General features: G+C 39.8%; 1 protein-coding gene across 6 annotated transcripts in view; it reads right to left on the bottom strand.

The window, feature by feature from the left end:
- Positions 1–22,329, bottom strand: part of LOC116313389 (guanine nucleotide exchange factor VAV3-like) — a 51,308-nt gene that overhangs the window by 5,483 nt on the left and 23,496 nt on the right. For 5 of the 6 annotated variants that reach the window (XM_039602577.1, XM_039602578.1, XM_039602579.1 and 2 more), the window contains exons 15-25: positions 19,810–19,919; positions 17,819–17,920; positions 16,771–16,862; positions 15,183–15,226; positions 14,165–14,189; positions 12,699–12,829; positions 8,835–8,900; positions 8,570–8,604; positions 8,329–8,445; positions 2,877–2,964; positions 2,246–2,375 (exon numbers count right to left, since the gene is read on the bottom strand). In XM_039602577.1, coding sequence (XP_039458511.1) covers positions 2,246–2,375; positions 2,877–2,964; positions 8,329–8,445; positions 8,570–8,604; positions 8,835–8,900; positions 12,699–12,829; positions 14,165–14,189; positions 15,183–15,226; positions 16,771–16,862; positions 17,819–17,920; positions 19,810–19,919 — 940 coding nt within the window. The remainder of the gene's footprint in view (positions 1–2,245; positions 2,376–2,876; positions 2,965–8,328; positions 8,446–8,569; positions 8,605–8,834; positions 8,901–12,698; positions 12,830–14,164; positions 14,190–15,182; positions 15,227–16,770; positions 16,863–17,818; positions 17,921–19,809; positions 19,920–22,329) is intronic. The other variant, XM_039602581.1, reaches the window with a different exon arrangement.

Genomic DNA, 22,329 nt, shown 5'->3' with positions numbered 1-22,329 from the left:
CGCTAGGAGACCGACGCTGCCAAAGGAGTGAGAGGGACAAGGATGTAGCAGAATTTTACATCCGAAAAGACACAAAGGGCTAACTTTGACTTTGTTCCTGTGTTCAGTTGCTTGCCTCTGCCACTCTTGCAGCGGCTATGGTTGTTTACACATACACCTTTCTTTAAGTTAAGACAGTTTACCTCCAGCTGCTTCCTGCTTTTTTACATCAGATCATATTTGCAAACTTTTCCCACTTTTGCGGAAACAGTCACGGTCTCTCGGTTGGACCAGGGGTATCCCCCAGGTGTGTGTCAGCAGGCGGCTGTCACAGGTTTTTTTCCACGGCAAGCCCAAGTGAAATGTCATGTCCTGTCAGGAAAATTGTGAAGCCATCTCAGAGCTGAGCAGAGTGCGGAGTGTGACGTTTGGAGTAGCAGGCTCCTGGTGCTTGCCTCGGGCACTGGGCTCAAACTGGGACCTCTCTTTCCCAAGCCTGGTGAGCTGCAGAGGCTCTTTTATATTTCCCTCACTCGCTGTCTCTGACTCTCTTTTGTGTTTTCCTCTCCTATCTCTCTGACTCCACATCCCTTTGTACTCTGTGCCTCTCTTTGCATCTATTAACATGCAGTAAGATGTATTGGATGAAAACATACACAGATTAACTTGATGCATAAATGCACACAGAATAAATAACAATTAGAATAGAACTAGATCGCATGTTGGTGGTCTGTTTTATCAGATGAATGTCACAAAATCAATGGATTTTCATTTTTTTCCAAATTAGTCATCTATAACTGTGATTCATTTACAATGAGGGTAAAATCAACATAACAAGAACAGCTATTAATAGCCAGCGTAAATCATCATCATTATCCAGATTACGTATCCGGATGCATGTTAATACAACGTATCATCTTTTGCACTGCATTCTCTGTCTCGCCTGTTCTCGCCTTCTGCTGCTGTTATTCTCCATCTCCGGGCTTCCTCCAAATGTCTGTCCACATTTTCTACTTCTATTTTCTACTTTCTACTTCTAGTGTATGCTTCATTCTTCACTGAAGACAAACTGAAGAAATAATTAGCACAGAATCAATTAATGAAGTCATGTTTTTTATATTCTTCATTTAAAACCTAGATTATACACCACCGCAGATACAGACAAGGACAGCTGGAGACCCAACTGCTGACTTCTTTGAAGTCCGCCACCTGGGGCACATGTGCAGTTGTTGTACTATAATGTAAATTCTCTACGGACTAGTCTGTGCAGTCACAAAAAACAGGCGGGCACACTGACGTCCACATGGACCCTCGTGCTCGCTGTCTGATGACGAAATTTAGGTTACTGGGACCCAAGCGGACCCTAACAGGCTTACTGAACGTATAATCAAAAAAGTTCATGCTGGTTTTTATAGAAAGGTGTCAGAATACAAAGTGCAATGCAGTTTGTTGTGAGCAATGCAGCATCTTGGTGCTACATACAACAACAACACCTTTAGGGGTGTAGTGAAGTCCATACGTCAATGGGTCAGGGCTGTTTTGGCAGCAAAAGGTGGACCAATACAATATTAGGCAGGTGGTCATAATGGCATGCCTGATCAGTGTACTATTAAATACACGATCCAGCAGTTTAAATCTTAAATGACAGAAGACCAACCAAGCAAAAAAAAAAGAGGTTCAAAGATAAATCTGCTGCTGTCTATGCTATGCTATTCCAAGGGGAATCATATTAGCTCATTATGCTGAACTAAGTGTTTGTAACATGTCTCAAATGTTAGAGATATGACAGCCTTGGGTATCAAGACAGAGGTATTAGACACTTAAGTGTCTAATAACGAAACAACTGCTTTGTCAGCATGTTTTTATATATATATAAAGCAAGAGTGTATAGTACACTGACTTAACTGTAATATAGGAAACTGTGTAGTAGGTGAGAAACTGATTCCAGCAAATGGTTTTGGGGTTTAGAGTGTTTTATTGTGTCTGTGAGATGGCATGGGAAATATAGACCACTGACTATATCCATCATAAAGACAGGTCTAAACTTCCCAGGGAAAAAAAAAAAAAAACTACTCGCCCTGCTTTATCTGACCTGGTCTGTTGTAGCAAAAGTCTGACCCTCTGGTCCTCCAAACAGGTCAAAACAAACGCTCAGAATATCTTTCAGCTACAACCGGATAAAGCTCTGATCTGAACTCAGAGCTTTTCAACCTGTCATACAGATACCATCAGGAAAGGAACCTGAATGTTAGCGAAGCAGACTTACCACTCCCGACCTTGGTAATGGCCGTGGGCATGTTTCCATTGGGCTGTTCCCTGTAGGGGTGCTGTAGAGTGGTGTCAAGACTGCTGAAACCCTCCTTTAGAGAGTGGTGTTGGTAGTATTCCACCAAGTCCTGTGTCAACCACACAAGAAAACAAAATGTACCCTAAGCACTGCTAAACCATAAAAATACAGACTGTATAGTGCACAAGTCTATAGAAGTGAATGCAAGGACAAGTTGAACGGTTAGCTGCTTATTAATTCTTGACAGTACAAGCAATGCAAATGCAGAGAGTGTTACAGAGAAAGTGTCCATGGAGCAGCGTACCACAATGTATTTTTTTACACCAATGTCAAGTGCAAGTACTGAATAGATTAGAATATCAGCTGCTGTGATACAAAGCCACAGGTTTAAAGCATGTCCCTGTGGCCTTCCAAGTGGGTACAAATATGTCAAAATAAACCAGTGGTAGTTATATAATTTTAATTTTAAAAAGTACATTTTTACTTGTATGGAAATTGCATTTTTCTCAAGAGAGGTCTGCAAAAATAGTGGAAAGTCAAAATGATTATGCTTATTAATGCTATAGCAGATTGAAGGCTGCAAAAATCCATAGAAAGATAAAGCCATTACCAGCACAGTTTTGAACACCCGAGTCTCTGCAATGTAAAAGCCTCCATCCTTGGTCAGAATCTTAATGTGCTTGACTTTATCATTGAACCTGTGGAGGATGAATAAGACATGGGTTGTTAATCAAGTAGACATGCTTTTGCATCAGTCCAGTCTCTATGATGAACTGTCACTAAGGTCTGTCTGTGCTGAGAGTTGGTTACTATGCTGAGCCAATTTCTATCTCTTACCAAAGCACCTTATAGTCAAAATTATGTTAGAATTAGACTGATCCTTTTATTATAATTCACAAAAAATGTAGAAAAACTAAAAAATGAAGCCAGGGGCTTTGTTCGGTGCTGGCTTTGTTCAGTGCTGCCAAAAATATGTTGCCTACCCCAGCTTTAAATACATTAGCTGACACAACAGTGTCACAACTGTGCTCAGGGTTAGACAACAGTAATTATTTTACTCGTAAATTATACTCCATAACAGTTTCTAATCAGCCAGTCACAAATAGACAGAATAACAAGAGTGTCAGCTTTTGACAGCCACCATAATACCAAAGTACATCAAACCCTCTTTTTACTAAGGAATGTGCATTCTGCAATAGAGTTGCCTAATTACTGCTGATTGTATGGACTTGGTGTGTTTGCCACACTGAAAGTTGGTAAAACTGAATCACAACCAACTGTAAAACATAACAGTTGCAATTAAGTGATATTGTGGATTAAACGACTAAATCATTACTCAGTGCTGTGCAAAAGTCTTAAGTGATCTCTCATTTCATTATATTTTTCAACAGTTGTCCAGGGTTCATTCATTTCTTTTCATTCATTTTCAGTGCAGTCTTTGAGCCTGGCCGCTTTCAGAGGGATGCTTTTTGTTTGTATATTTTTTGCAAAGCCATATAACATTGAATCTTAGTCGAAGAACAGCTGTTAAGAAGCGTTTCCTAATTAAAGGAAACAGGCTGAAGTAAAATGGTAAATGGTAAATGGCCTGTATTTATATAGCGCTTTTCTAGTCCCTAAGGACCCCAAAGCGCTTTACACATCCAGTCATTCACCCATAGTGAATGTGAAGTATGGCAAATTACACAGGAACTGGGCTGAAAAATCACTGGCCAGGTCTTATGGACTGATGAATCAAAACTTTACATTTTTGCTGCATAGTTATCATACAATATGTACTGAAAAGAGTACGACAGAGGACAAATGTTAAATGTTTACAGTCATGGCTTGGAGTTGTACTTTTGATGATCTTGACAAAAGTGATGAAATTATAAATGTAGAACGTATTGTCAGATTTTGATTCGGTGTGTAATACCATCTGGAAAGTATCTGATTGATAAACTTCTAGCATGACAATAACCCCAAACACACTGCCAATGCAGTAAAAGAAGACGTGGATAGAAAAAACAAACAATTGAATGTCATCTGTCATGGATTGGGCTTCCTGGGCCTAGGACCTCAACATTAATGCAGTGTGTAGGGACAGTACCTTGCTCAGGGGTACCACAGTGTAGCCGTTCAGTGGATTCGAACCCCCGCCCTTCCACTCATGGGACAACCACTCTACCTACTGAGCTATCCCACATTTAAAGAAGAGCTCTAAATGTCCCTCAAGAGGCCTGGAGAAATATTCCTGGCGTACTTAAAGAAATTACAAGAAAGCCTGCCTACAATAGTTCAGGCTTTGTTGAAGAATAAGTGTGGTCTCAAGCTTGTTAAAATTGGACAAACCTTGTTTTTTGCCTTGTAGACTGTATTCCCATGTGTGTTTGCAAACATTTCAATAAAACACTGCATCTATTTGAGATTATAATACTATATATAGTTATATGTTTTAATGTAGGAGTGTTTGAAGTGGTAGTGAAAGCAAGTTGGGAGTTTGAGCCATTTCCTGTAGTGTACTGTGCTGTATCTAACATGTCCTCGATGTACGAAGACAGACTGAAAATCTCTCAGTGCAGTGTATGACCAATGAAAAGAATATTTTAAAGTTGCATGTATGACTGTATGGATGTACTGAATGTTTGACTGTACTGTAAGTAACATGTTACTGATTTGCAGTCATAGGGTGCCTAACACAGAGAGACAGATAAGCCCTGTTTGGTGAAGGCAAGATGTTTCCTTCCCTCCTAAAGGCTCCAAAGGTGTTACACACATACAAACACCATTCAGCAGACACACAAACTGACCGCTTGTAGTGTTTGACACCAGACAGTTCCAGTTGATTAGTAGCAGCTCTCTGTGTAAAGCTCCATTATCTCAAATGGCCATCCTGATAATGATCTTAAGCATTGAGACAGGCAATTAGGATTGGAGTGTTCAGAAACCGGCCCTGTACATCAAAGCTTTGAATGAGGAACGGTATGAGTCCACCAAACCAAATGGGCTGGAATGGTGTGTCACAGTCTGAATAGTCTTAACATCCAAACACTATTTCAGAGAGCACCCTCACTCGTTATAATCTCTTGGAGCCATCATGGCAGGTCAGAAGGACTCGATAGGCCTTTCTTTTTTAACAGAGTGAACAAGCTTTGATGTGCCCTGAAACGTATTCACTAGTTAAATGGACAGGGCTGTATTTGAAAAGAGGAGTACGCAGGCACTCAGCTTGCAGATAAAGCAGTCATTTGTTGAGGCCTTAAGGGATGTATGTTTTATCTACAACTCAAGTGTGTTTCTAGCCATCTTTTGAAATACAGACTGATAGCCGAAGAGCATCAAATAGTGTGATGCAACGCTATCAAGTTTTCGTTGAATATATGTCTGAGACAGATGGTGAAATAGACTATCCAATTCCCCCTCTTTCCCATGCTATATTCAGTTGAATAACTGTCATGCAATAACAAAAATGAACTTCTACAAATTTTAGGCATGATGTGCAAATGCCGGACAAGGTCTCCTTCACCAAAAAATGTTTTTAACTAAAATCTCACTAGAAAAGTTTTGAGAATTTTGTATTCTAGCAGTGAAAATTGAAAAATTTGTCTTTCAAGGAACATTGTTAATCTAACTCTGTATTGTCACAATTACAGGCTTTAAACAATCAGAGTACAAATACAAAATGCAGCTTTTCAATGATGATTTCATTCATTAAGGGAAAAAAGCCATACAAACATACCTGGTTAAAAATGCAAAAAAGTAATTGCTCCCCTTGTTAAATAATGAAATAACTGTAATTAACCTGATTTTTTGGAAATCTGAGTTCAATTTCATTATCCACACCCAGGCCTGGTTACTCCCACACCTGTTGATTCACTTAAATAGAACCTGTCTGACAAAGAGAAGTAGGCTAAAAGATCTAAAGAAAAAAGCAACACATCATGCCACAAACCTAAATAAACATCTCAGACATAAAGTCACTGGAAAAGAGTTACAAAGCTATTTCTAAGCTTATAATGAGAGCCATTATTCGACAAATGGAGAAAACCTGGAAAAATTGTGAACATTCCCAGGAGTGGCAGGCCTACCAAAATTAGTCCAAGAGCACATGGATGACTCGTCGAGAAGGTCAGAAAGAACAGCGTCTCAATAACTGCAAGCCTCGCTTGGCTCAGTTAAGGTAAGTTTTTGTGATTCAACAATAAGGAAGACACTGGGGAAAATGGCATTTATGGGAGAAATTCAAAGTAAAACCACTCCACCACGAACCAATACAAACACTAAGTTTAACTTTGGAAAGTTTGGGTCCCATTACATCTGGTATAAAACGAATACAGCATTTATTAAAAACAACTTTATATCAAAAGTCAAACATGGTGGTTATGTGATGGTCTATGGCTGCTTTGCTGCTTTAGGACTGACACGACTTGCTTTAATTACTTAAACCATGAATTCCGCTCTCTAACACAAAATCCTGAATGACAATGTCCGACCATCAGTTTGTGCCTTGAAGCTCAGGCGCACTTGGGTTATGCAGCAGGACAATGATTCAAAACACACCAGCAAGTTGACCTTTGAATGGCAAAAAAAAAAAAAAAAATGAGGCTTTGGAGGCTTTGTTATGATGTTAAACAGGCCGTTCATGTTCAAAAACTCTGCAGTGTGACTGGATTAAAACAAATGTGCAGAGAAGAGTGGGCCAAAATTCCTCCACAGTGATGTGAAAGACTCACTGCCAGATATCGCAAACACTTGATTCCAGATTGTGCCACCCTTGGCAAGTTTAGTGAACAATTACTTTTTCACATAGGGGCAGATAGATTTGGATGGCTTTATTCCGTTACAACACGAAATCATCATTTTGAAAGCTTTATTTTGTATTTACTCATTTATCTATCTCTAGTACTATATTTCTAAGTTCTGTATTTCTAATTAATCTCATAATTAAGAGACCAGTAAGCTCTACCTTGACCTTATTTTATTATATAACTTTATAATTATATAACTAGAGAAGGCCATGTTTAATTAATTGTTGCCCTTATAGAAAAGTTGTGAAATAAACCACAACAATGGCAAATGCAGTTTAGCATAACCTTGAATATTAACTGTTGCATGAAATAAACTTAACTGATGAAATTTAACCCGCACTTTGAAATTTAACCCCCACTTTAATTAGCACTAAAGTACTAAATTAAGTAACTGTGTAAAACCACAACAGGACGCATCCCTGGATCCATTCCAGCGAGAGACAGCGTTATAGAAAAATCCCCCAGGACGAAACTCTTCAGATTTTAACCAACAAAGCAACAACAAGATTAAATGAATTCAGTTTTATTTCTTCACGTCTGCAGAGCAAACGGCGGCACTTTTTGCTGGGTGAAGGATTTTCTTCACTGTGAAAATGAATTTTTAATTTGTTGGATGCTTGTGTCAAGAATAGTGAAATTTCTTCGCTGATAAGATGGTCTCTTAGGAAATTAGCTACCTCAGCAGTCAGCACTGATGCATTTACATACTAGGAGGGCTGGGAATAGTATGTTTTCTCCCAGTCATTTTGTCAACATTTAGAAGCTTGTTAGAAAATTAGGGTGAAGGCAGACACTTCAAAACTTGGACCAAATAGGTTTATATTGCTAGAAACAAACCTAAGAAAGGTTTCTTTTCTCATTTTAGACCTTTAGAAGTGACACTGCTTTTCCAAATATTTGCAGTTCAGTATAAACTGTGAGTCATTAGACCAGACATGATCTTTTTTTGTTTTGTCAATCTTCACTTACTAGATGTTGTTGATTGTATAGTCACTACAACTTCTTGTTTTGCAGTGACGAGTGGAACACAGCATGATCTCCTTCTGCTGCAGCCCATCCACTTCAACATTTGATGAATTGTTTGTTTTCTGAGTTATTTGCATGTGGACATTTTGTTTGCTTGAATTATTCCCACCATCCGTCTCTCGCAAGAAGGTGTTTTTGCCCACAAGACTGGTGCTGACTGCATGTGTTGTGTTTATTTCAGTTTTATTTTTTGGGGGTAAAAGAGTGAAAAATGTTGGAGAAATAAATGGAAGGCAAGATGTCACTTACTTTATACTGATTGCATATTCAGTGCACTCTTTACTCCTGTGCCGAATCAGATACGTGCTGTTTTCCCGGTCCAAGAGGGCGACCTCAGCTTGGCATCTTTCCATAGGCCCTGCAAACCTCAACATCCATAAACAGCTACTGTAATTACACTGATCCACTCACAATGTATAGCCAGTATCATTTATAATTTGGAGTAAGAATGAACTGTGGTCATCTTTAGACATTTGTTTTTGCCACTTACCAGAGCTGGGCAGAATAATCGACAGGCTTTGGAACCTGGCATAGAAAAATAATTGTGGTTATTTTGAGTTTTGATTGAGTCAGTTCAGAGGGTAGAGGTCATTTATGTGATATTCAAGGCACATCTAATAGCTAAAATCCATCTTCTACAGTGAGAAAAATGCAATAAAAAAGCACTACATTCTTCTGCCAAAACATCAATACACTGAATGCATTGTAATGATACTAAATTTGTCTTATTGATTACAATAAATATGCACACTTACACACGGGCAAGGCCTCACAGCATCGCTTGGAAAGAAGCCAATCTTGCTTGTAGCCAGATTTTTGCCCTGCAAAGGCAACCGCTTGTTAATCGCATTATATTTGTCTGGGAGCAACTGCACCTCTCTCTCTCTCCTTCTCTTCCTTTTCTCTTCCCCTCCCACTCTTGCCTCAATAAATCCTCAGCAATTAACACACAACAAGCACTGCATCTAATTTGTAGCCCGAGTTAATTATGGTTCAAACTCTGCCGGCAGTTAGATTTGTACTGCATCAAAACAAGAGCCTCGTTTAACACTAAATAATGGATCTTATTCTGGTCTTTGAATATCCAAACAGCGTGAGCTCTTGGGTTGGTGCTAAAGACTCACAATTGCATTTTAGCTAACCCGCCCGAAGCAACAGGCTTTATGTGAAATCATTAATTCCTCCAGCAAACATGGAGTAACAGACTTTTCTTCTCCAGTTAAATAAACCAATTTGGTCAAACAAATTACTTGTTTTTTTTTTTTTACATAGACTTGTCTCTACTTGGATTGTTTAGTTTATTGTATAACCTTGTTTCTCTATTATGTACATTGTCTGGCAGACAGTAATAAGAATATGCATCAGCATTAAGCTGAAGATAATCTGAGTTTCCAGTTCCAAGTTAGAGGTCAATTTGAAGTCCATTGAGCCAATCTGAGAAGACGTTGAGTGGTGAAGGCATGTGGAGCTCTTCATTCGCCTTCCTGCCCCATTTATGCTTTCCTACTCACTCCTCCTTATTAGAGTATAAAATGCTTTTTGGGACCGTGCAAGCCCCGACAGTAACTAGATTGGAAAGCAAATCTTTACCCATCTCTATGATTCATTCTGTGTAATAACATTTCATCAAAGGTTTTTTGAGAGCCCTTCTCTATTTGTTATGCTTTCGATAAGCGTATGATAAAGATTAAACTTATTACTCTGTTGGCATAAACAGGCAGGAGCCAAGGGATCAAATGAAATTACAGTGATTGATTGTATTGTTCTGCCAGTGGGATGGGGGATAATTGCCTTCTGGGTAACAGGGGATATGAAATCTCAACGTTCTGTAATTCCATCCTCTGGCGCCACTGGGGACACTGGAGATTAAAGGTACCCTGTGGAGTTTTCATTGTAAGCAAACATGACTTTGTTAGGATTTAGGGTTTCTTTCCAAAAAGTAGTGTGTGACCCTAAGACCTCACAAACTTACTGAACACAAAACCTTCTATTACTTTTTTTATTATAGATATCACTGACCTCTTCTTTAAATGAAAAAGTAACAGAGGCAAAAATAAACATTTTGAGGCTATATAGTTAATAATAACAAGAAGAAGAAGAAGAGAATAAAAGGCTTTAAACTGATCGACACAGTGTTGAAATGAATGAGCGTCGTTAAACATTGAATTTAGAAATGATCAAAACTGTTAATAGTCTGAAATTGTTTTAAAATAATTTCTGTGGCAAAAGATGATGTGAAATCAACTGATCCTTGCTGCATGCAGAATGCCAGTCAACCAGAAAGGCCCAGAGGTAAAAGTTTCAGATGAATTTATCCCATGGAAAACTAGACCCACATCATTATTCAATACAACCACCTTTAGCTGCAGTAACTCAAAGTAATCATTTCTGTGTGACTGATCAGTTTCTCACATTGTCGTGAAAGAGTTTTGGTCCATTCTTCTTTACAGTGTTGATTTTGTTCAAGCATTCATTTCATCTGCTCTGCCTTATGTAGCAGGCTTGTCAGAGAAAGAATTTTCTCCAAGTGTGACAATATGGTGCATTTTTATGACCTCGCAACAGCCTCAGACATAAACTGGTTCATCCCAAGGACAGAACGCCCAAACACAGGATAAAAAAACAGAGTGTATGAGCTGAGTGCAGTGAGGAGTGTTTGGACGTCTACATAGCAGAAACCAAACAGGGACTGCACAAATGCATGGCACAACATAAGAAAGCCACCTCAACAGGACAAACTTCAGCTAGGGTGGCTGTAGTTCAGGTGGCAGAGAGGTGACCTCAGAGTAAAGATGGACAAAGATGGACAAAGATGACAGATGGCTTGAAAGAACAGTAAAGAAGGCCATCTACATCCACTGTGAATAATCAGCATTAAACACAGGTGATGGCTTACGACACCAACTATCAGTCACCTGCAACGCAGTTCTGAGATCCCTTCCCAGGCACGTCAACCCCACTATGCCTAAGGTGACCTCAATAGCTCATGTGATGTTGGAGTGGGACAGTGTCTTACAGTGGTTTCACCTGTCAGCCCCGGTGACAGGAATGGTTCATGCCTTTTTTCACACCTTGGCTCACAGAACACACCTCAGAACCCCAGAACCCCAGAACCACCTCCAACTCCCACTAGGCGTTTTTAACCTGGGACTCTCCATCAGTTGTTTTGAGGAAACCTCTTGGATAAGAGGCAAAAAAACCTAAAGAAGTCCACTTTATTTCTTTTCAAGCTCTGAAGGCTGCCAGTACCAGGATGCCTGTGAACCTACACAGTCCTGATAGATAGAACAAAAACTTCCGTAAAAGAATTTCTTGAAACATGCATTCACACCACTTGAAAACTTGTACAGTGGTATTACAATAAGGTTGATTACAATAAGGCGGGTGTTGATAAACCTGGAAACTGCTTGTGTAGCCACTTCTCCCTGCTTAAAAAAATTCTGTGTCGGTGCACGTGTGGAAACCAGCTTTTTACACCACTGGGAAAAAAAATGATACAAACATAAGAGGAATCCGCTTATCAAGTACTGCTCTACTGCTCCACTGTTGGTTATAAAGTCAACAGGATAGCTTTTAGTTAAGCTATTTACATTATCATTATGCAGAGCTCAGGAATACACCAATGTGCTTTATCACATAATTCCTGTGATTATCCCCTTCCAACATGCAGGGTTACCATGGTAGCAAACAATGCAGTGCCATCAGGTCTGTGGCATGACATTCTGGTCGCTGCTCTATCAGCTTACATGAAGTCTCATGGCATTCATGTCCTCACCCTCCACTATTTGCTCTGTCACAACAGAGAGAAACATGAAGCACAGGAAATCGGGCTAACTGCCTACTTCCAGCTGCGCTGTTGGCAAAGACTGCAGTACGATTGGACCTGTACCAGAGGAGAAGGATGAGGCTTTAGCACCAAAATAAAGCAGAGTGAGAAAAAGCTAAGGAGGCTGCCGGAAGACCCCAGATAAATCGCCATCCCTTCAAAAATAGAAAAGGTCAAATGCTCTCAACCGCTGGCTGACCTCGTGAGATGGTTGTTAATGTGCCGGTCCCCGAGGTTGAACACCACCATTAGAACGTCCTCCAGAGCCTGAGCTGTATGCTGTTTTATTGTTTCGCCGTGGCAGTCAATTAATCAAGTGGAGCCACTAATTGGTTAGATCATCTGATGTAGGCTCTAATTCAATCTAAAGAGTGAAAGAACAGCCAAATACCCCGTTTGTAATGTAACAGGGGTCCAGTGGAGCTCATACAAATCTTCAGCTGATATTTTTAATTGGAGCTGACCTCATCATACTGTCACATTTGCGGCTCACCTGATAGGACACCCGATGTGATGAACAACAACAATGCAATTAGTGATTTATAGCAAACGACGGCCAAAGGGAGATAAATTGTTGAAGTCACCACATTAATCTACATTTTTGAAAGCTTTTCTGTCACATAACGGAGTCATCCAGCATTAAAGGAAGAAGTAACATACAGCACAGATTCAAAGTCATGACAGTGCAAAGACATTGCGTGCACCACACCAAACCTAGTCAGCCATAACATGTTACTTTTTCATAGAGTCACAGATGTTGAGATAAAACAAGTTTGAGCTGAGTGACACGCACCTGCCACCAAAAGCTCTGCAAGTCGGCAAACATCAGTTCAATGACATCCCCCACGTGAATACTCAGTGGGGTCCCACACTGGGAAGAGGGGATGCCACTGTAGTCTCTGATCACAACCATCCTGGGCAAACCTAGCAGACAGGGAGCGTAAAGACATTAACACTCAAAATTAGAAACATTTATGTGTGATTTTTTTTGAGCAACATAGAGAACTAATACATTGTGATCATTCGTTTTATTTAAGGGATATAAATAGTGCAGCTACATGACCAAGGAATTTCATGAAAAAGGTGCTTTTGGTTGATTGTTAAACAAGCAGACGCAGTGAACGATATGAGAAAATATACCTTTTTTTGGAAATTCAAGTGAACCACCCATTCCATCATTTTATCTTCTTTCACCACTACTTACGTGCCCAAAATAAATTTCCTGTATTCTTCTTACCCTGAAGGTTTAAGCACATTCCCTAACTTGATGTGTAACAGGTACATAACTGCACAATTGATGACAGTGGATTCTGTCAATTTTGATAACAGCCTAAACCATCATAGTGTCACTATTCTCAAAAGCAACAATTTGCCATTGCAGGAAATTCATCTCTTTGATTCCTGAATGGCTCAGTACCAATCTTTCCACAGCATGGCAGACAAATACAGCCACGAGCACGGCGCTAAGGCTAAGACTAAATACCCCTGCCAACTTAAAAGACACAGCCACTTACTCTCCCCTGACTCACACATCTAGCCTTCTCAGACGCATCTCCCTTCCAGCCACAACTGCCTTGCAAACCAGCCCGGGGAAACTATTAGCTGGCTGTGACCTCAGATGAATGGAATATCTCACATTCATGTTTTTAATAAGAACAATAAGCACAGATGTCTTTCTCATAAAGGCCCTTATGGAAATTGATTTATCACAAAGGCACAGCTCAGCAGTTGAGGCTGAGGCATATAGACTGCTGGAAGTGTTTTTCTGCCGACATTTCTCCTGCCATGGTTCTCATAATGATTCCACCCACTCCAATTCATCTCGGTGCCGTCTAGAGTTTAAGCATCACGGCACGAAGTGAGAAAGAGGTTTCTGTGGTCTGGTTAAGGATTTCTTCTGCATTCTATTATTCATTGGTTATTCTTGCTTAAGTATATTTGTCAAGAGGAAACTGTCGCTGTTCATTACCTCCCTTTAAACACTGCATGCATGTGAGCAAAAGAGATGTGTGTATTTGTGCAGAAGTGCATTTCTAAGGAAGAATCTTGAGGATTTTTTTGTGGTCAAAAAAAGAAGCATTTCAGTTGAGTGTTAAACCACCCTCTATCTGTTACAAAACTCACTCTGGCCTGTGACTAACCATCTCCTTTTCATCCTGTCTGCGTTTCTGTTTTGCTACAGAAGTGAGATGAAAGAAGCTTAAGAGGTACCACGTAAAGCCCTTAGCGGGTTCACCAAAGTGGTCAAGCCATACTGACCTGGGTCCGCTGGTGTTGTGTTGTCCTGTGAATGGAAAGAGAAAGCAAGATGCAAGAGAGAGAAAACAGCATGAAGCCAAGGAAGGAAGAAAGAAATATGGAGGAAGGAAAAGATTGATAAATATAGAGGTAGAGGTTTCTTACTCCCCGTGTAGGATCAGCCTGACCTGCACAGTGAGTCACTTTCTTAATACATCGTTCTGTGAGTGTTCTATTTTTAAGGTGGTTAGTTAAACAATATGAAAAGTTAAAGACGGAAATCGAGAGTAAATTGTCATAGTTTCATCTTTTTAGTATAATAACCAAATAAATACTGTAAAAAACATAAATATTGTATTATGTTATCCTTGTTATGACTACAATAGATTGTCTGCAAATTATGTGAACACAATGTCTTTATTCTGCAATTGCAGTTGAAGAAGGAGAATGAAACTTGGCCATTTAAGGATATTTTTGAGGATTTTCTGCATAAACAGTTGGCTGCTACGTGCCACAGATTTAGCTATGGACTCCTATACTTCTTAATTGAGGCTCTGTTTCAAAGTTGACACATAAAGACTGCCATCTAAATAGTCAATAAAGACTAAACTGGCGAGATACACCAGCTGCTGTGATTGGACAGCTGTTACATGCTAGTGCTCTGCCTTGTATTTCATTAAAATTGTAGGCGCTACACTCTGTACAAGTCTTTCAATTAAGGATAGTCTTTAAATCAGTATAATGTTGCAGCAAGACGAGGAACAATAAAATTACCACTTAAGCAAAGTTTTCAAAAGGGAATTGACATTTGTACGCCAACATCTTTTATCAACTTAACAAGTGCAAACTGTTCACTAGTATGACCAACTCACTGGAATATCAATGGTTTAGATGGGCACCAAATCCTTTCTCACTTATATCTGTCCATAGATGAGAGTGCTTTTGTGCTCGCTGTGAACATGCGCTAGAGTTCATCTGTCTCCATAATTATGTTAGCTTAAGTGTCCAAGTCACAGAAGAGAAACAGACCGGGTCTTACCTTGGGTCTCAACTTGACAGGCTCTGCAGTCAGGTGAGAAACAGCTACAGTGAGAGGAATACAATATGAGTGCGTGGTGGCTTTCTGACATGCAACCTCAACTGTCAACCTCTGCTGGCCCTCATCATGCCCCTGAATGCATAAAGACCACAGCACTTCTGTTAAGAAGGCTTGTCAAAGGCCTCAGCTAGCTTTAGCTGCCTGTGCATTCAAGGAGAGTAAAGAACTCAAACTACAGCACCAGAATGGTGACACAGCGCCAAAACTAGACATAGGAATAAGATTCAGCAAGTACTAAATGAAGCAAACAATTATATATGTAATATATATAATTATATGTAATATAAATATTTGTAATTTGCTACTTTATTTGCTACTTTGCTACTAGATTTTCCTTCAGGGAGAAATAATAATATCTGTACCTTTTCAGAGGAGTAACAGTCCTGTGAAAAACTAAGTACATCCCATTAATCGATAGCCTTTAGAGCTACCTTTAGCAGCAATAACTTTAAATGACTGTTTTAGCTCATGATATTGTGGAGGATTTTTGGCTCCCTGTTGTTCACGGCATTATTTCAGTTCACTGAGATTGTGCATTTGAGTCAGGTTGAGGTCTGGACTTTGACATGGCCAACTTCATTTCTTATTCAGCCATTCTTTTGAAAATTTGCTTATGTTCTGGGGATCATTGTCCCCTTGTATGACCCAGTTTTGGTCATTTCATCATTTTAACCACTTATGGTCAACTGACAACAAGGTGCCCAGGTCCTGTGGCTGCAAAATCAGCCTGAATCATCACCCTGCTTGACAGTTGGTATGAGGGGTTTGCTGATATGCTGTGTTTGGTTTTCTACCAATGCGCAGCTTTGCGTTATGGCCAAACATCTCCAACTTGTCTGTCCAAAGGATACTGCTCCAGAAGTCACAAACCTAAGCCATGCTGCCATGTTCTTTTTAGAGAAAAGAGGTTTTTTCTTGTCAACTCTCCCAAACAAGCCATACTCATTGAGTCTTTTCCAATTGTAAAAAGGTGATGTGTCTCTGAGATGTGTCTCTGGGGGTTCTGTTTAGGGTTGGGTTTGTTTTTTCACCTTTCACCTTGAATTTGCTACTCCTGAGAAGATTGTGGCATTAAGACAAAGATGATCAGTTAATTAAGTTCCTTTGATTAGCAGCAACTGGCTTCTGCTTTCTCTCTTAATTCTTATAGCAGTAGTTTAAGTGAACAGATTTTCCACAGGACTGTGAAAATCCACTGAAAAATGTCTTGTTCACATGGCTGTATATTCTGTTATGGACCATATGTATATAATCACGACTAATTTCATAGCAGAAATTTGCTATACAGTTGCTAATCTGGTACGAGTGTTTTATACCAGAAAAAAACTCAAAGAGTGACCAAACTGTTAAAAGGACTTTCACTAAGGAGCATAAATGTGCTCAGTAAACTTCATGGATATTTGCCTTTTAGATCTTTATATTTTGTGTGTTTTTAATCAAAACTGTGGCGTGATGGTGACGCTCAAACAAAGGTCACCCAAAATGTGGGATTGAGCAAAACAAATGGTTTGAGAGGTTTTTGTCTCACCTGTTCTCCCACAGACTCCCAGTCGACCCAGACACTCTTTATGAGCCCCCAGGCCACATTTTAGACAGAGATAACCCTGGTTAAAGATTCCCCTGGAGACAACACAGAATATATTTCATGTACAACAGCGGCCTTATAAGAAACACACTGACATTTAGAATTCGCTCTGAACACCCTCAAGATAAGAGGAATGGTACAGGACGCGCCATTCAGCTTTAAAACTGATGATTTCTGTCAAACACTAAGATTCAGTTCAGTATCATGCTCCTGATAAAATAATACTACTAACAATTAAACTAAGCTCACTTCAAAATAACCTTCTTCTTCCCAGACGTGTCTGAGAAAAAGTGACTGAAAGCCAAAATATATAATGGGTCATTGTGTTCCTTCATGCCTTTAATGGAAAAAAGATTTGAAAGTTATCTTAAGAGAGCTATCTGTCAGGTTTGCTGAGTGGAGGTGGAGTAGAGGACTCAAACGCAGGACTCACGGTGAAGGTTCAGGGTGTTTATTGTGAGGGACAAATGGCAAGAACAGGAGATGGCTGACTAACTGAATAACTGAACTGAAAGAACGGCTGACTGATCTGACTGAAAGGCAAACGCAAGGACTGGACAGTAGTGACAACATCCACATTAACATCAATGACACGACACTGGACTGGTTGAACTGAGGAACAGAAATACACAGGCTGAGTGATGAGTGATTAGAAACCGATGAGTACACAGCTGAACATAATGAACTAATGGTACATGGGAAGAGGACTGAACATAATGGACACAGACCAAGGCTAACACAATAAAACAGGAAGTGAAACAGGCAGAAGATAAACTGTGAACATGAACTAAAAATACTGGGTCAACAACCCAGAAACCCTGACAGTATCAGTGAAATAACACATGATGGTTTGCCATCCTGGAGCTATTCATGTAGTTCCAGTTCATGGCAATCCTGTTTCAGGTACACGAGTGTTCGGACTTCATCCCCAAAACATAATCATCTTAATCATCTTAAAAAACAAAAAGAGCTCATTGACAATTAATCTTACCTAAGCAAAAGGTGACAGAAGCTGCAGGAAGTGATCCTTTCAAACGTGTGCATCTTAAAATGGTGGGAGTTGTGGGTGGCCTTCTCTGGTCGAATATTTGATCTAAGACAAAGAAAAATGCGCAAAACGTGGCTTAAACACTAAAATGAACTAGCAGTTCTGCATGGTTGTACTTAACCAGAGCACGTTAATGCTAACAAGCATGCATGTGAATATGGTTACGATCACAATGCTACCATATGCTTTGCGGCTTTCGTGTTTACCACAACCTCTATTGTAAGCTGTTTTCACATATGAGTGTTCTGAAAATGCCGTAACAGGTTAGAGCTCGTCCAAAGTTGTCCTTCCTCACATGTAGCACACAGTAGAAGCTAGCCCATGTCAGCCACATTATTACTGAAATATTCAGTTTTTTTAGGCAAGTACTGGCCAGTACTTGAATGCTCTGACCACAACATTGCCTGCACTACTGTGAAACTGAACATCTGACATACTTTGTTTGAAGAAGTCGACAGGTTAAACCACCTAAAGTGGTTCCCATGCACCTATTTCAGGTAAGCTTAAAAAAATCCAGGGCTTCACTGAATATGCACAAACAGCTTTAGTTTAACGTGTTAGGGTGCTAATATTTGCTAATTATCTCTAAACATAAACTACAGCCCTAGAATCATGCTGCTCATATGGCTAAAAACATGTAAGGACTACGTTTGTATGAGTGGGCGTATCAGTAGTGGGAACAATTTTCTTCCTGTTTACTCAAATACAATTCATTCTTAATCATTTCTTCATCAACTAAACAGAGCAACTTTGTTGGGGAAGAACAATCTTTAGTTTATTCCTTCAGCTGATTGAAATAAAAGCAATTTTACCTACAGTGCACGCATCCGAATAAATGAAGAGGACTTGAATGAGCCCAGACAAATCTAATTTTGATCTGCATGTGTTCTAGCATGAGAGGTGGAAACATGAATAGCAGGAATAGGCAGCCTTTCTGGAACGTGAATAAACACACGAAAACATTTTTGTATTAAACACGCCATCCAGAAGCCACTTAGACTGAGTGCTCCCATAAGTGAGTCCTTCATCAAAAGCCCACATCCTCTTAGGTAGGTTCAATTTTCACTTTTTGAATTGGCCCCTTCTGGTGTCATTACTCAATGCACAGAGGCACACGTCGCTGTTTTCAGGTGCAAACCCTGCCCGTGTGGCAAAACAGTTTTAAACCTGGGGTGAAAATGGATACAGCCTTTTCTTTTAAATTCTGGAAATTACACATTCAGTTTTTTAGTGTCAGGGGCTTAATGGTAATGGAAGTGTAGAAATTCATACGTCACTGCATAAAGTTTAAGTTCAAGGAAGGACAGAGAAGTGTTAAAACTGCACATTGTGTACTGTAGAATTTGCATTGCTGGTACAGTAAACATATCAAGGATACTTTCACTGCGAAGTGTATTTAGAAAGGCCACAGCATACAGTCGGGTATATTGTTTTCACATATATATACAACCCTAACAAAAAACATTTGTTCAGTCAGAGTGTGATGTCAAAACAAGACAGTATTCTTCCAAATCAACATAAAATAGGATGCGGATGGGATATCTGCCCGCAAAAGCTTCCTGCTGTTACAAAATAATATGAAAGATATATCTCCATAAAGCACTGATTTGAAAAACCATCGAAGCAGAGTGACTTCTTTGTAGTTCTGCAGCTCTCTGGAACAGTTTATGTTAACGTGCAGCTGTATATGTGTGTGTGAGTGTGTTATCTTACTGTTGTCAGCAGTGTGTGCTTGGTAACAGCTAAGACCTGATCAAACAGTGCACATGAAAGAGTCAACACCTCTTTTGGCCTTGGAATAACACACATGCAAACAAAGACAAATAAACACCGTACACACACACACACCCACGCATAAGACCGGTGTGATTACGTGTCTGCAGCGCGGCTACCAAACTGTCACTGCTGTGGTGTTCATGTCTCTGTATACTTACATGGCCATTTCAAACTGATCCAGCCACTTCTTCTTCAGCTCTCTGGTCTTAAAAAAGAGTTCGAAGCCCGTGTGCCCCTGCTGGTGTGTCACATAGAACCCGTAGCACCACTGTGGGGTTCAAGAAGAAGGAAATAATCAAATTCACTGTTGTGTTTTTTCTTTTTTCTGATGCATTTTGGGTGCAGGAGCATTTATGTGTGGGGCTAAACTGGCTAAATATATACAGGAATAATTGCCTCACAGAATCAACACTTTCCGTGGTGGGGGACACAGTAGTTTGGTTGGTGAAAATCTTTCTTCACAGCAAGAACAAACTTTTCATCTATGTCATAAATCCCCAATACCATGACAGGTTGCTGCAATGTAGTTATCCGTAACTGTAAATAGTGCATCGTGCTCTGTAATTGGGATGGATGCATTGTCTGAAATACCAGAGAATGACTACTGAGCTACTGGCTGTTAAAACAGCTGTATAAAAACATTTAGGGAAAGTAAATACACCCAAGAAAACTCTGAGTAACTCCATGCCGATGCTGTTGTTTTACTAGTTATCATATATTCCAGTTTGTGAGTTTGTATTTAAGTTAGGAATGCAGACACCCACACGGTCATTTGTCAAGCTGAAAATATTGTTACACATCCCATAATAATAAAATAGTGCTGCATTTTGGTAAAACACGTTTATAGGCCTTTTTTACTTTTTTTATGAAAAGAACAGGACAATTTTTACATTATTAAATATGAAACTCAAGTCGAGAGACAGTCATCTTAGCTTCAGTTAGTCTACACTCATTTTTTAATTTAGACTATAATTCAATTCAGTTTACTTATATGCCATCTGCTGCAACTATAGCTCTGACTATACATTCATACAGTACTTTAGAAACCAATGCAGGCACAGTGACACCGTCTGCATATTGACGGACCTCGGGGGTCCAAACCTGCCCAATAAAGTCCTTGGGGCCCCTCTAGTGAGACCAGTGACACTTGAGTTGTAAGTTACACAAACCCATACAAACTGGCAAAGAAAAACTAAAGACTCATATTGCTGAAAAGCTGCAGTGTGAGCTCATTCTATTCAGCTCCCAGTAGTTTATTGCTTCTGAGTGAGGACGATGGGCAGGTCAGACTTTGAGAACTACCCCTTATCTCGCTTTAAAACTAAAAAGATGTCATTCATCAGCTTGTGAAGCTGTTTCACTCAAAAACTACAAATACGTTGGAAATGTGTTGAGGATACTGTGTGCTCACAGTCGTTGGTGATTTCCCTGATCCATTTCTGCACCTACAGAAAACGTCTCTCTTTTCTTTTTTCTATTTTGCCTCTGCAATCAAAGTTTGCACTGTTATAACTATAGCTACATTCATCTATGATTGTACTGCATGTATGGTTCTGTGTGTGCCAGTGCAAGTACAAGTGCAATTTTTTTGTTTTCATGGAAAAGCAAAGTGACTTGAGCCAAATGCCCCCCTGTCAAAGTTGCCTGTCCAGTTCATGTGGTCTGTTGCCAAGCTTGCACATGCAAGGAAACCTCCTGCTGTGAAGTGACAGTGCTAACCACTGCAACCAGAAGTGCTACACACACAGTGCTTCTAGTGTATGTGATAAGTCAATCAGGATTAGCTTCATATCTACCATACAGACATAAGAGTGGTGCCTGTACTGCAGTATAAAGGAAATAAACACATTCACCAAAATGCCAAATTCTTCCTTTATTGTTCCATCAGACACGAGCCATGTCTAAAGAAAATAAGCACATTAAGAAATGGGTGCTATTTCCTCATCACCAGCATTTATGCCTTGTATCTGATCAAGACAACTAAGGGCTTACTGAATCATGGTAATCTCAAAATATCTAAAATACAGTCTGGCTTTAATTTTATTTAGCATCATTTTGAGTCACCTTGTAATTTCTAATCATGCCAATCACACATTTCTTTTAGTTCAAACGATGACGTGACAAGACAGACAAAAAGAGGAAGACCACAGAGAAAGGTTTAGGGAAGCAGTGACAAGAGGACAAGCAGATTGTTGGTGTGACAGAAGAGAAGAAGAAGATGAAGGTGGAGAAGAAAAAGACAAAGAATGACAAGGCAAAAAGAAATGCAGACACCACTCTTCTAACATAAAGCCATAAGGCTTTTATCGGTCTCCACTGACGTCTTTGTGCCAAGATGGCTGCCACCAGCCTCACAGATCAGTGCATCAAGAGAGCAGCAGCAATAAGATTTTAACCAGCGCTCTGCACAAAGAATATTGAATGACTTAAACTGTGTTAACATTGAGACGGAGTCTTCTAATCTGCCTTAGAGAAACCAGAAAGCTTCGGAAAGTCCTAAATTTCAGAACATAACTTCTAGGCCAAAAACCAGCCAGCTCTACCAGATCTTGACCACGTCTTCCGAATTTTAAACTGACAACTGTTTGCTTGTTGTCTTCAGAAGCATATTCAATTAACCAGCTATCCTCAAATGCAATTTTTTTCAACCACTAGCTACTAAATAGCTCCACAGCAGC

This window comes from Oreochromis aureus, linkage group 18, assembly GCF_013358895.1.
Source record: "Oreochromis aureus strain Israel breed Guangdong linkage group 18, ZZ_aureus, whole genome shotgun sequence".
Lineage (NCBI taxonomy): Eukaryota > Metazoa > Chordata > Actinopteri > Cichliformes > Cichlidae > Oreochromis > Oreochromis aureus.
This window is presented reverse-complemented; position numbering and strand designations above follow the sequence as displayed.